General features: G+C 37.9%; 1 protein-coding gene across 2 annotated transcripts in view; it reads right to left on the bottom strand.

Annotated features, from left to right (window-relative positions):
- Nucleotides 1-954: 954 nt before the first annotated feature.
- Nucleotides 955-13,546, bottom strand: part of TMEM64 (transmembrane protein 64) — a 38,368-nt gene continuing 25,776 nt past the window's right edge. For both annotated transcript variants that reach the window (XM_027561592.1, XM_027561593.1), the window contains one exon: nucleotides 955-4,947. In XM_027561592.1, coding sequence (XP_027417393.1) covers nucleotides 4,759-4,947 — 189 coding nt within the window. In that variant the 3' untranslated portion in view covers nucleotides 955-4,758. The remainder of the gene's footprint in view (nucleotides 4,948-13,546) is intronic.

Genomic DNA, 13,546 nt, shown 5'->3' with positions numbered 1-13,546 from the left:
ATGACCAACCTAGAGCATATTAAAAACCAGAGACATTACTTTGCCAACAAATGTCGGTCTTGTCAAGGCTATGGTTTTTCCTGTGGTCATGTATGGATGTGAGAGTTGGACTATAAAGAAAGCTGAATGCCGAAGAATTGATGCGTTTGAACTGTGGTGTTGGAGAAGACTCTTGAGAGTCCCTTGGACTGCAAGGAGATCCAACCAGTCCATCCTAAAGGAGATCAGTCCTGGGTGTTCATTGGTAGGACTGATGTTGAAGCTGAAATTCCAATACTTTGGCCACCTGATGTGAAGAGCTGACTCATTTGAAAAGACCCTGATGCTGGGAAAGATTGAGGGCAGGAGGAGAAGGGGACAACAGAGGATGAGATGGTTGGATGGCATCACTGACTCAATGGACATGGGTTTGGGTAAACTCCGGGAGTTGGTGATTGACAGGGAGGCCTGGCATGCTGTGGTTCATGGGGTCGCAGAGTCAGACACGACTGAGCAACTGAACTGAACAAACCAACAAGGACAATGTCATTCCAAGTACTAAGAAGAAAGTTTTATGGTGGCTGGAACGGGCCCTTAGGAAATAGTCATAGAAACAGGGTAGACGTCAATAGGAAATTAAGACTGGTAAAAGTCGTTTAACATTATGAAAGGCATCATAAAGATTTCTATAGCCTGGGCAAATGACTAACTGTTATTTGACTGGCAGGTAGCATTTCATGATTTGGGGATGTTAGAAAAAAAGCACACTGAAGATTGAGTGCCAGTGTAAGACACCAAAATCATTTCTCCACAGGGCCTCTGCCATAACCATAACCACCCTCATCTAGGGTCAATTATGAGCATTATCACTTTTAGAAACATGTCCACCATTCCTCCTAAATTGCTCCCTCCCCTTGCAAATGGCCCTAAATTCATTAAATTACACAGGGGAAGTAAGAGAAGAGAAAAGGAAAATAAAACATAACCTTTTATTTTCTCAGGCACACAAGTGATTTAGGATACCAATTATCAAGAGATTTTACTGATTTACCTTTAGAATTATCTATTTTAAACCTTTAGCTACCTTAGAAAATAGTTTACAGCAATCACTTTGCCATTCAGAAGTACCAAGTTATAATTCAGTTGCTGAATCAGTTAACAGTTTATAGTCAACATATGCGAGGTTACTGGAATTCCTTAGTTTTAAATATCCTGTGGAACAAGTTTTCCACTTCTTTTAAGTTTTTCAGGTTAAAGACATGACCACTAAAAAAGTATATCCTAAGCAGTTTATTATTAACAAAATTAGCAATGTAAAATATAAAAACCAACTAGTGTTACTCTGACGACCATTCTGGTACACTAAGTGGCTTGTGTTTGAAACAAAATTCCATCACTGAAGTCAATAACTTAGTATCATTATTCCTGAGGTCCTCATTAAACCTCTCTTTTCCTCTGCACATGGTGACTGGTTTTGAACAGCATGGATTTACCATGTACCTCAGAATTTACCTGTATCAACCTAGCATATACATAGCAACTTTCAGCATTCTAAAGACAGTCCTACAACTGTAGATGTACATAAGCCACAGCACCCTTCCTAAGACCAGTTCCAATCAGCGTTGCACATTAACAAATGCATACTGGTATATGCTAATAGTCTCCACCACTTAGCTCAGTTAGAGCAATGGTAAATCAGAGTAGATACTGAATTCTATAGCTTCTCAAGGAAGGAAATGCTTTATAGTCATAAGCTTGACCTGATCATGGGAAAGTCTTCTTAGAAAGGTTTGCACTGGTTACAAAGTACATACAAGGAGAGTATGGCTGGCTCTGAACAAATCCACAAACTCACTTCTGAACATAAACTCAAAATATACATTCTAACGACAGAGATTTGGTTCTATTATTTTCACAAACCAAAGTATAGATTTCAAGTTATTTCACAAATCACATGATCAAATGAAAATGGACATGAAAACATGTAGTAAATTATTATGTACATGTTTTTAAAAGGGGATGTTGCTGTTTAAAAATAATTCACAAGACAAAACTTGGCAAAGAGTAAACAAAATCATTAATAATAAACCAGAAAATGTGGAAAACTAAGAAAAAGGTCCAAAGAATTAAAAACAGCACATATCTTTCAAAAGGTTTGAAACAAGTGTTTTGCGAGCTTTTAAAAATAAGCATAAAGCAACTTTAACTGTACTTTAAATGATTTGAGAATCCAAATCTTAAATGATTTGAGAAATAAAAAAATCCAATATATATATATTATTTATATATATGTAAATATATATATTTAAGAAATCTAATATATAATATATATATTAATATATACTCTATGACTGGAGGCAATATTAGGGCAACATAAAAAGGATCCTATAGAAATTTGTTGCTGCCAGAAATCTGGCATGTGGGATTAAAGATGGAATGAATATAACATTGTATATGTTTTGTCAATACAGCATGTTTTGTACAATTTATAGACAGCACATATATTAATAAAAAGACAGCAACCAAATGCAGCTATCAAACAGCATGACTATAAGGGATAACAGTTTATGTGGAGGCTGGAAACAATGAACAAAAGGAAAACTGCAGTTTTAGATTAATGTTTTAAAAATAGTACATCCATACTATTTTAAGTAAAAATGGATGATTTTATTATATAAAATCATGTTGGCAGAATATAGAAAAGTTACTTCTCTTTTACCTTTACATATTTAAGTACTAAGCAAAATGCAACAGTTGGAAAAACTCATGACAAACTACCAATAGTTTTTCATTTGGCAAAATTATTCAAGTTACAAAATGCCAAAGTAAATAAATGCACTTCAAAATACATGAAGTGTAATACAAGTGTATGAAAGTAGTGATCTTAAATTATTAATTTCTTTATAAAAAAACTAAACAAACAGAAAGCACAAGATAGTTTCAAGTTAGACAAGAATAAATCAAATCATTGTTTATTAGGATAATTAAAATAATTATTAAAGAAACGAAACAATTAATTAGGATTTAAAAAAAGAATAACATTTCAATGGTATTTTTCTATCAATAAAAGAAGGAAAGATTTGTAGGTCAGTTGACTGCTATAGACCCAGGTCCCTATAAAATCATCTGGACTATACCAAAAGAACTTGGTATAGACATAAAAACAAAATTCACTGTTATTCAAAGGTGAGAAAACTTATTCATTATGAAGGAAAGGGAAATAATTATACCTGCAGCAGGGCAAAAATTTATATACTAAAATGATTAAATGTATCTGTAGCATAAAATTAAAATAATTGCTTCTAAATAATTCTTTTGCACTTTAGTAAATCAGGGTAAAGATTTTACCCTAATGAAAAGGCAAATGGGAGGTCTCTGATAAGGTGGCACCTTCATAGCTAAAAAACAGATACATACCAGAAAATCTGCATTCATATCAATAATCTCCACTGTAAAATAAACTAATCAAGATCACAATTAAGCTACTTTAAAAATATAAGGTGATAAATGAATGTCATATGAATCATATACCAAATTATTATATTCTATACACATAAGTACTATTAATAAATACACTCAATTCATTCTACAGGAAAAAGAACTGAGACTTAATTTCACATTTCAGAATTCCTGAGTCTTATCAGAGGAAAACAAGTACCAAAAAACAAACAAAATAAGCCTACTCTATAGTAGGGCAAATATATAATACAAATCTGGGCATCAAGATAACATTACTTACAGTTGTAAAGCTGAAGACTATGGGGACAAATATATATGTACTTCAACAGAATTATAAACCTGATTTTAAAGCTTAATTTTTTAGATAGGCATTTTGATCAAACAAGGCCATCAGAGTGACATCTTCAGTGATTGTAAGCCCACCACTTTAAAGGAATAACATCTTTATTTCAAAGCCTAATAATGAATACAAAAAGAAAAGAAGTTTATTTTAATAAAATCTTCAGTAAGACTGTAATAGGACAGCCCTTTGATGGAAGACCTAAGGAGGCTAAAGCCAATGATGTGAAATTAGAACACAAGTTCTAATTTGAGCCACTACGCATTAAATAATTTCCCTTTCGCTTTGCATATTACACAGCAAAAATAAAAAAGGTATCTTAAGAGCACTTCAGTCCCACAATGTAGGATTTAAACTTGTGTGTATAGGTGTAACAATTTGATCCTTGCAAAAATACATTTAAACAAAAGTTCATGTCTATTTTCTAACTAGCAAGGAAAAGGAAAGCAAAGTAGTTCCAACTAAAACATTAAAAAAAAACAAAACAAGACATCATTTATCCTTTCTGGAAACACTACAAAAGCAAAGAACATCCAATAATATTATACATTTAAAATTGCATACTTTTACTCATTTTTATAAGCAGGAAAGACACATACAACTATTCATAGTCTTTATAAATGAAGACACTAAACAGAAAAATATTTGGATTATTTTTCTGTTCGTAAGTACTCATAAAGAAAATGACAAAAAAAAAAAAAAAAAAAGGCCCAAAACCTAAAGTGCAGACTTATAGGCCACTAAGGGCATAATAAATGATAAAGAGCTGCAGCCAAAGGTGCATCGACATTTACACTTACATATCCAGAAAATGATTCCTGTTTTTAAAAACTGTGCAATTTAAAAACTAGTCATTTGTGTGTGTGTGTGTGTGTGTGTGCCATAAGACAATTAAAACTTGCATCCCTGCCCAGTAGTAAGGGAACTGCTAGATCTTGGACAGCACACTAGGCTCTTGACAATTACACATTTCATTAGAATTATACAATATTGATTCCATCTCCAGAAAATGTTAGGGTTCTCTTGTAGAATGAAGAGCCACTGATATTTGGTTGATTGCCTTTAACCAGAGAGGTTTTCAGTTCCATTTCGCAAGCTACAATAGCTGCATTCAATTCCACTTGAGCTCGATGAACTACATAAAACATGAGGCCTATACTTATAATAATCTGTGAATAAAAATAAAAATTACAGTTAACAATATTTTATATAGTAAAAAGGGAGAACTTTCTAAGCCAATAAATGTTGTCTTAGAAATATTGCAAACAGGATATTTATAATAATCTGTGAATAAAAATAAAACATTACAGTTAGCAATGTTTTACATAGTAAAAAGGCAGAACATTTCCAAGCCAATAAATATCGTCAGAAATGTTTCAAACAGGGCAGTTTTCAAATACAGTAAGGTAACATTTTTAAATAGTTTACACAAAGGTGTCATTTATTTCTTGTCTGCTGGGTGTAGAGGGCCAACATCTACACAGTATTCATAACAGTGTCAGGTTAACACAAAGCAAGCATATATCCCTTTTAGTCCATATTAAATGATGTTTGTTTGATGTCAAGCTTCTTTCTTTGTATCAAAAAGTTTCCTTCAATGAATAAAAAAATATATATTTCTACAATAAAGTTGGCTAAACTTTGTTAATGTAATTCATGTAGTATTACTTCTGTGCAAAACTATAAATGTCTGTAGGTATTTTTAAGTTGACTTAGAAACACTACTATTTGCAAATGACCTACCTGGTACAGCTGAAATGAAAAATATTAAAACACTTGAAAAATGAAATGCCAATAAGCTTTAAAAGAAATTAACAAGAGACTGTGAACATGAAGTTGTCTACACTTTTCAAAATAAAAACACAGAAACGTGATAAGGGGAAAAATTCCAGTAAAAGGAACAGAAAAAGCACCAAGGCTCTAGTCTCAGTTCAGCCGCTCACTTAGTGATCTGATTTCAAGTAAGCGCCTGGGAACCACGTGGGCTTCTCCCGCTGTCCAGAAGCTGTGCTCCCTCTGTACTTAAAACATTCTACAGACAATTCAGCTCAATGACTGTCTAAGCAGTCTACATCTTCTAAATGATATTTATTCCAAAGTTCATTTGTAAAGCAGTTCTTCAGGGTTTGGAGCAAAATATTCTCAGTAGATGTTTAATGTTTCAGCATGCTTTCAAAAGCTGCTCTAAGCATAGTGATCCTGAAATACAATACTGTTTCAATTAAGCCTACCTATATTTTTATGGGAGAAATACTCCAGGTACAAATGTTGAGGGTGGAGGGGGAAGGTGGTGACCTACCTCACACTGATGGTGAGGCAGGTTAAGGAGATGAAGGAATCTGGAACTTGTACAAGGGATGTACATTAAGTGAGTACCCATTACTCAATACAATTCTAAGCAAAGTAGTTATTTTATCTTATTTTTTATGCTACAGGAGACAAAGATAATTAATTTTCACCCATAGTTAACATTTTTCTTTCTTTAATGTTACTATAGTTGATTTACAGTGTCGTGTTAGTTTCAGGTGTCTACTCATTCTCTTTTAGATTCTTTTCTCACATAGGTTATCACAGAATACTGAGTAGTTTCCTGTGCTGTACAGTAGGTCCTTGGCTGGTTCTCTACCTTATACAGAGCAGTGTTTGTGTGTTCATCCCAAGCTCCTGATTTATCCTCTACTCATCTCCTCTTTTGTAACTGTAAGTTTGTTTTCAATGTCTGTAAGTCTGTTTCCATTTTGTAAATAAGTTTATTTGTATCTTTTTTTAAAAATTAAATTCCACATAGGAATATCAGAGAAGGCAATGGCACCCCACTCCAGTACTCTTGCCTGGAAAATCCCATGGATGGAGGAGCCTGGTGGGCTGCAGCCCATGGGGTCGCTAAGAGTAGGACACAACTGAGCGACTTCACTTTCACTCTTCACTTTCATGCATTGGAGAAGGAAATGGCAACCCACTCCAGTGTTCTTGCCTGGAGAATCCCAGGGACGGGGGAGCCTGGTGGGCCATGGTCCATGGGGTCGCACAGAGTCAGACGTGATAGAAGCGACTTAGCACGCATGTTGTTCTGTGTTGTGGCTGCACCAATTTATATTCCCAGCAACACTGCAGAAGGGTTCCCTTCAAATCAGTTATTTTAAACGTAGGCCTTTAAATCTTGCCATTGTTCTCTAGTATGTTATCTCTCTGGAAAATATAAGTTATACTTATTGAACACCCTAAGTCTGATACTATGTGGATGGTAATACCATAAAAAGAGATGGAAAAATGTTAGTTAGTTACCTAGTTGGGAGAGGGTGTGAATGAGATGCTAAGTTCTGCTCTGGATATGCTGAATTTGAGGTGCCAATTAGATATCCAAAGCAATTCAGTGAATAGGTCTAAAGGTATGGAAAGAAGACTAAGCTGAAGACGCATATTAGGGAGTCCTCACAATGTCCTTAATAATAGTAGCCACTATAGTAACTGCATTTGCCAAGAAGAAAAGTTTTCAGAGTGAGACTAAAAAGCTTTGGCTAGAGTCTTGAGGAGGACCAAGTTAGGAGTAAAAGGAGGAGGTGCTGATAAATGAGCCAGGAAAACAGTGAAAAAGCTCAAGATAGTGGTGTCAAAGAAGCTAAGAGAAGAAAACATTTTTAAAAAGCATAGTTGTGAGTCTTAGCTTGCTAAGATGAGAACTAGAAAGTGTATCTGATTTACAGAAGGTTAGTGATGAAAGCTCGAGGGAAGGATTTGGCAAGGCCATAGAAAGTAAGTTTACAACTAGTGAGAAAGTTTTTCAGGTTCCCCGCAAGGGTGAATTGGCTCATCTTTACATGGGATTTTCTCCAGATGTCTTTCTGGAGCCCAGGGGTTGGAAATTTATACTGACTCTTCCTAACAGCCCAGTGAAGTGTTAAAATAATACAAAACAAAACCAAACCTTTTTACAAAGTTTCCCTACTAAAACAAAAGAATCAAACATAAGTAGAAAGACAGCCTTATACAAGAAAGTGATTTCTTCCACTGTTAACTGAAAAGCAGGCCGAGAGTATAAGCAGAACATAAGGTTAGGAGATTCCATAGCTGTAAATTGAGGGGTTTCCCATTTGAAGGCTTTTGATTTTTCTGTTAAGCAAGAAAGGTAATCTGTTGTGAATGAAGAAGGAAGTTGGGGCAGGAGGAAGAATTTGTGAGGGGAGTGAGGATAAGTTTGAAAGTCATAAGGAAAATGGGGAAATGGGAAGACGAAGGGAACAGAATATACAGCAGTGTTGAGAAACCAGCTGAACGCTTGCAACCATGAATTAAATATCACCAGTCTACTTAGATGCATTACTTCCCCAAAAGAGCAGGTGCAAGAGCAGATCAAAACTTGGATTTATCCAGGATTGGGTTTTGGTTGATGAGTACACACAAAAATATATGGAAAAGACTAAGTTGACAAACCATGGAATCTATGTTGGATTTCAGTACAATGAAGAGTTGTGCCTTCCTCTGAATATCTATGTGGTACTGCTCTAATGTTAATGGACACTCTGGATTCTCTTTCGGTGGCTTAGGTGGCTATACTGGGAGGCAAATTTGTGGCTTACTTCTACCAAGTATGAGGAAGCTTATGATACTAACCCTTTCATGGATCATAGCTCTATCATGGCAAAGGGGTTTGTGTAACTCAATAAAGCTATGAGCCATGCCATGCAGGGCCTCTCAAGATGACGGATGACAGTGAAGAGTACTACTGTCCACTGGAGCAGGAAATAGCAAACCACTCCAGTATTCTTGCCAGGAGAACCCCATAAACAGTATGAAAAGACAAAAAGATACAAAACGAAAGATGAGCTCCCCGGGTTTGAAGGTGTCCAGTATGCTACTGGGGAAGAGTAAAGGGCAATGAAATAGCTCCAGAAAGACTTAAGAGGCTGGCCAAAGCAGAAACGATGCTCAGCTGTGGATGTGTCTGGTGGTGAAAGTAAAGTCCAACACAATAAAGAACAATATTGCACATGAACTTCAAATGTTTTTTGACCCTGTGAACTGTAGCCCATCAAGCTCCTCTGTGCATGGAAGTTTTCAGGCAAGAATCCTGCAGTGGGCAGCCATTCCCTTCTCCAGGGGACCTACTTCACCCAAGGATTAAGCCTGGGTTGCATGCGCTGCAGGCAGATTTTTTTTGTTCTACTGTGGGCAAGAATCCCTTAGAAGACATGAAGTAGCCCTCATAGTCAACAAAATAGTCCAAAATGCAGTACTGTGGTGCAGTTTCAAAAACAACAGAATTGTCTCGGTTTGTTTCCATGGCAAACCATTCAACGTCACAGCAATCAAAGTCTATGCCCCAATCACTGAGGCTGAAGAAGCTGAAGTTGACCAGTTCTATGAACACCTACAACACCTTCTAGAATTAACACTAAAAAAGATGTCCTTTTCATCATAAGGGATTAGAATGCAAAAGCAGGAAGTCAAGACATATTTGAAGAAACAGGCAAGGTTGGCCTTGGAGTACAAAATGAAGTAGGACAAAGGCGAACAGAGTTCTGTGAAGAGAACTCGCTGGTCACAGCACACACACTTTCCACAACCCAAAAGACAATTCTACATTTGGACATCATGAGACGGTCAATACCAGAATCAGACTAAATATGTTTTTTGTAGCCAAAGATGCAGAAGCTCTATACAGTCAGCAAAAACAGGACCTGGAGCTGACTGTGGCTCAGATCATGAGTTCCTTATTGCAAAACTCAGGGTTGAATTGAAGAAAAGTAGAGAAAACCACTAGGCCATTCAAATATGACCTAAATCAAATCCCTCATGATTATATACTGGTGGTAGTGAATAGATTCAAGGCATCAGATCTGGCAGAGTGCTTGAAGAACTATGGACAGAGGTTGGTGACACTGTATAGGAGGCAGTATCCAAAACCATCCCAAAGAAAAAGAAATGCAAGAAGGCAAAGTGGTTGTCTGGGGAGGCTTTACAAATTGCTGAAGAAAGAAGAGAAGCAAAAGCCAAAGAAGAAAGGGAAAGATATACCCATCTGAATGCAGAGTTCCAGATAATAGCAGCGAGAGATAATGAAATCACTCAGTCATGTCCGACTCTTTGTCGACCCCACGCACCAGGCTCCTCCGTCCATGGGATTCTCCAGGCAAGAGTACTAGAGTGGGGTGCCATTTCCTTCTCCAGGGGATATTCCCGACCCAGGGATTGAACCCAGGTCTCCCCACCTTGCAGGCAGATGCTTTATCCTCTGAGCCACCAGGGAAGCCAGCAGGAGAGATAAGACCCCCTTAAATGAAGAGTGCAAAGAAACAGAGGAAAATAACAGCATCAGAAAGACTAGAGATCTCTTCAGGAAAACTGGAGATAACCAGGGAACATTTCATGCAAAGATGGACACAATAAAGGACAGAAATGGTAAGGTCCTAACAAAAGCAGAAGAAATTAAGAAGAGAATTAGACAAAAAAGGTCTTAATGACTTGGATAACCATGATGGTGTGATCACTCACCTAGAGCCAGACATCCTGGAATATGAAGTCATGTAAGCCTTAGGAAGCACTACTATGAACAATCTACTGGAGGTGATGGAATTCCAGCTGAGTGATTTAAAATCCTGAAAGGTTTTAGACTGAGTGCTGTTCAAGTGTTGCATTCAATATGTCAGCAAATTTTGAAAACTCAGCAGTGGCTACTCTCAGGACTGGAAAAGGTCAGTTTTCATTCCAATCCCGAGGAAGGGCAATGCCAGACAGTGTTCTACCTACTGTACAATTGTGTTTATGTCACAGGACAGCAAGGTTATGCTCAAAATTCTTCACTTTAGGCTAAAGCAGTATATGAACTGAAAACTTCCAGATGTATAAGCCGGGTTTCGAAGAGGCAGAGGAACCAGAGATCAAACTGCCAACATTCACTGGATCATGGAGAAAGCAAGGGAGGAGCTCCAGAGATAGGTTTATTTCTGCTTCACTGACTATGCTAAAGCCTTTGATTGTGTGGCTCAGAACAAACCATGGAAAATTCTTAGATGGGAGTACCGGACTACCTTACTCATTTCCTGTGAAACCTGTATGTGGGTCAAGAAGCAACAATGAGATCTCCTGCGTGAGCATAAAAAATCACAACTATGTTTTGAACAATCATTGACAAAAGGATGCTGGAATCCCTCAAAGAAAGGTACCCCATGTCCAACGGAGAAGCTGTAACGAGATGGTAGGAGGGGCACAATCACAATGAAATCAAACTCCCACAACCACCAGGCAGATGACCCTCAAACTGGAGAACAATAATACCAAAGAAGTTCCCACACAGCCGTGAAAGTTCTAGGCCCAGATCAGGATTCCCAGCCTGGGCATCTGGGAAATGGACTAGGAGATGCCAGGGAATCTGACATTGAAGGCCTGTGGAATCTGACTGCAGGTCTTCCACAGGACTGGGGAAACAGAGACTCGGCTCTTGGAGGGCACAAACAAACCTTGTGTTCACCAGGACCAAGAACAAAGGAGCAGTGACCCCACAAGACACTGAGCCAGACCTACCCGGGAGTATCTGAGGGTCTCCTGAGGTGGGGGTCGGCAGGGGCTCACCGCGGGGATGAGGGCACTGGCGGCGGCAGTCATGAGAGGTGCTCCTTGGTAGCGTTAAGTCCTCTTGGAAATCACCATTAGCCCTACCACAGACCCTGCAGACTCCAGGGCTGGGTCACCTTGGGCCAAACAACTAACAGGGAGGGAGTACAGCCTCACTCAGGAGCAGACAACTGTATTAAAGGTTTACTAAGCAGGCTCTGCCCACCAGAGCAAGACCCAGATTTCCTACAGCCAGTCCCTCCCATAAGGAAGTTTGCAGAATCCTCTTAACCTCATCCACCAAAGGGCAGACTGAGGAAGCAAGAATTACAGTCCTGCGGGTACAGAATGAGAAACACAATCATAGAAAGCTAATTAAAATGAAAAGAACTAGGATTACATCCCAGATGAAGGAACAAGATAAATTCCCAAAAAACAGCTGAATGAAGTGGAGTTAGGCAACCTTATAGAAAAAGAATTCAGGATAGTGATAATGAGGATGATCCAGGATCTCGGAAAAGAATGGAGAAAATGCAAGAAATGTTTACCAAAGACCTAGAAGAACTCAAGAACAAACACAGAGATGAATAATACACTAGAAGGATTTAATAGCAGAATAACTGATGCAGAAGAACAGATAAGTGATGTTGAGGATAGAATGGTGGAAATCTTGCTGCAAAAAAGAATATAGAAAAAATAATAAAAAGAAATGATGACAGGCTAGCCTAAGAGACCTCTGGGACAACATTAAACATACCAACATTCACATTATAGGTGTTCCACAAGGAGAAGAGAAAGATATAGGACCAGAGATAATATCTGAAGAGATAACAGTGGAAAACTTCCCTAACATGGGAAAAGAAACAGTCAACAAAATCCAGGAAGCACAGAGTTCCAGGTAGGATAAACCCAAGGAGGAACACATGAAGACACATAGTAATCAAAAATTAAAGATAAAGATAAAATATGAAAAGCTATAAGGGAAAAATAATAAAATATACAAGGGAACTCCTGTAAGGTTATCAGTTGATTTCTCAAAAGAAATTCTACAAGCCAGAAGGGAATGATACAATATGTTCAAAGTGATGAAAGGGAAGAACCTACAACCCAGAATACTCTACCCAGAAAGACTCTCATTCAGATCTAATAGAGAAATCAAAAGCCTTACAGACAAAAGTTAAGAGAATTGAGCAACACTAAACCAGCTTTACAACAAATGCTAAAGAACTTCTTTAGTCAGCAAACAAGAGAATGAAAAGCCTTACAAAAAATAAACCCAAAATCAATTAAGAAAATGGTAATAGGGTCATACATATCAATAATTACCTTAATGTAAATGGACTAAATGCACCAACCAAAAGACATAAACCGGCTGGGTAGATAAAAAAACAAGACCCAATATACACAGCTGTCTACAAGAGACCCACCTCAGATCTAGGAACGCTTACAAACTGAAAGTACGGAGATGAGAAGAAAGTATTCCACGCTAATGGAAATCGTAAGAAAGCTGATGTAGCAATACTCATATCAGACAAAACATACTTTATAAAAAGATGGTTATAAGAGACAAAGGACATTACATAATGATCAAGGGTTCAATCCAAGAAGATTTAACAATTATAAATACCTATATATGTACCCGGAGAAGGCAATGGCACCCCACTCCAGTAATTTTGCCTAGAAAATCCCATGGACAGAGGAGCCTGGTAGGCTGCAGTCCATGGGGTCGCTAGAGTCGGACATGACTGAGCGACTTCACTTTCACTTTTCACTTTCATGCATTGGAGAAGGAAATGGCAACCCACTCTAGTGTTCTTGCCTGGAGAATCCCAGGGATGGGGAAGCCTGGTGGGCTGCCATCTATGGGGTTGCACAGAGTTGGACACAACTGACGTGATGCAGCAGCATATATGCACCCAACATAGGATCACCTCAATATGTAAGGCAAATATTAACAACCATAAGGGGAGACACTAACAGTAACACAATCACAGTGCAGGACTTTAATAACCCACTTTCATCAATGGACTGATCATCTGGACAGAAAACTAACAAGGAATCAAAGGGCTTAAATGACACTTCGGATGAGCTGGGCTTTTTTTGATCTTTATAGAGCATTCCATCCCAAAGCAGCAGACTACACATTTTTCTCAAGTGCACAGGCATATTCTCCAGGACTGATCACAAGCTGGGCCACACGGCAAGTGTTAGTAAATT

Source organism: Bos indicus x Bos taurus, chromosome 14 (assembly GCF_003369695.1).
Source record: "Bos indicus x Bos taurus breed Angus x Brahman F1 hybrid chromosome 14, Bos_hybrid_MaternalHap_v2.0, whole genome shotgun sequence".
NCBI lineage: Eukaryota > Metazoa > Chordata > Mammalia > Artiodactyla > Bovidae > Bos > Bos indicus x Bos taurus.
The sequence above is the reverse complement of the archived record's forward strand: the minus strand, read 5'-3'. Positions and strand labels throughout refer to the sequence as shown.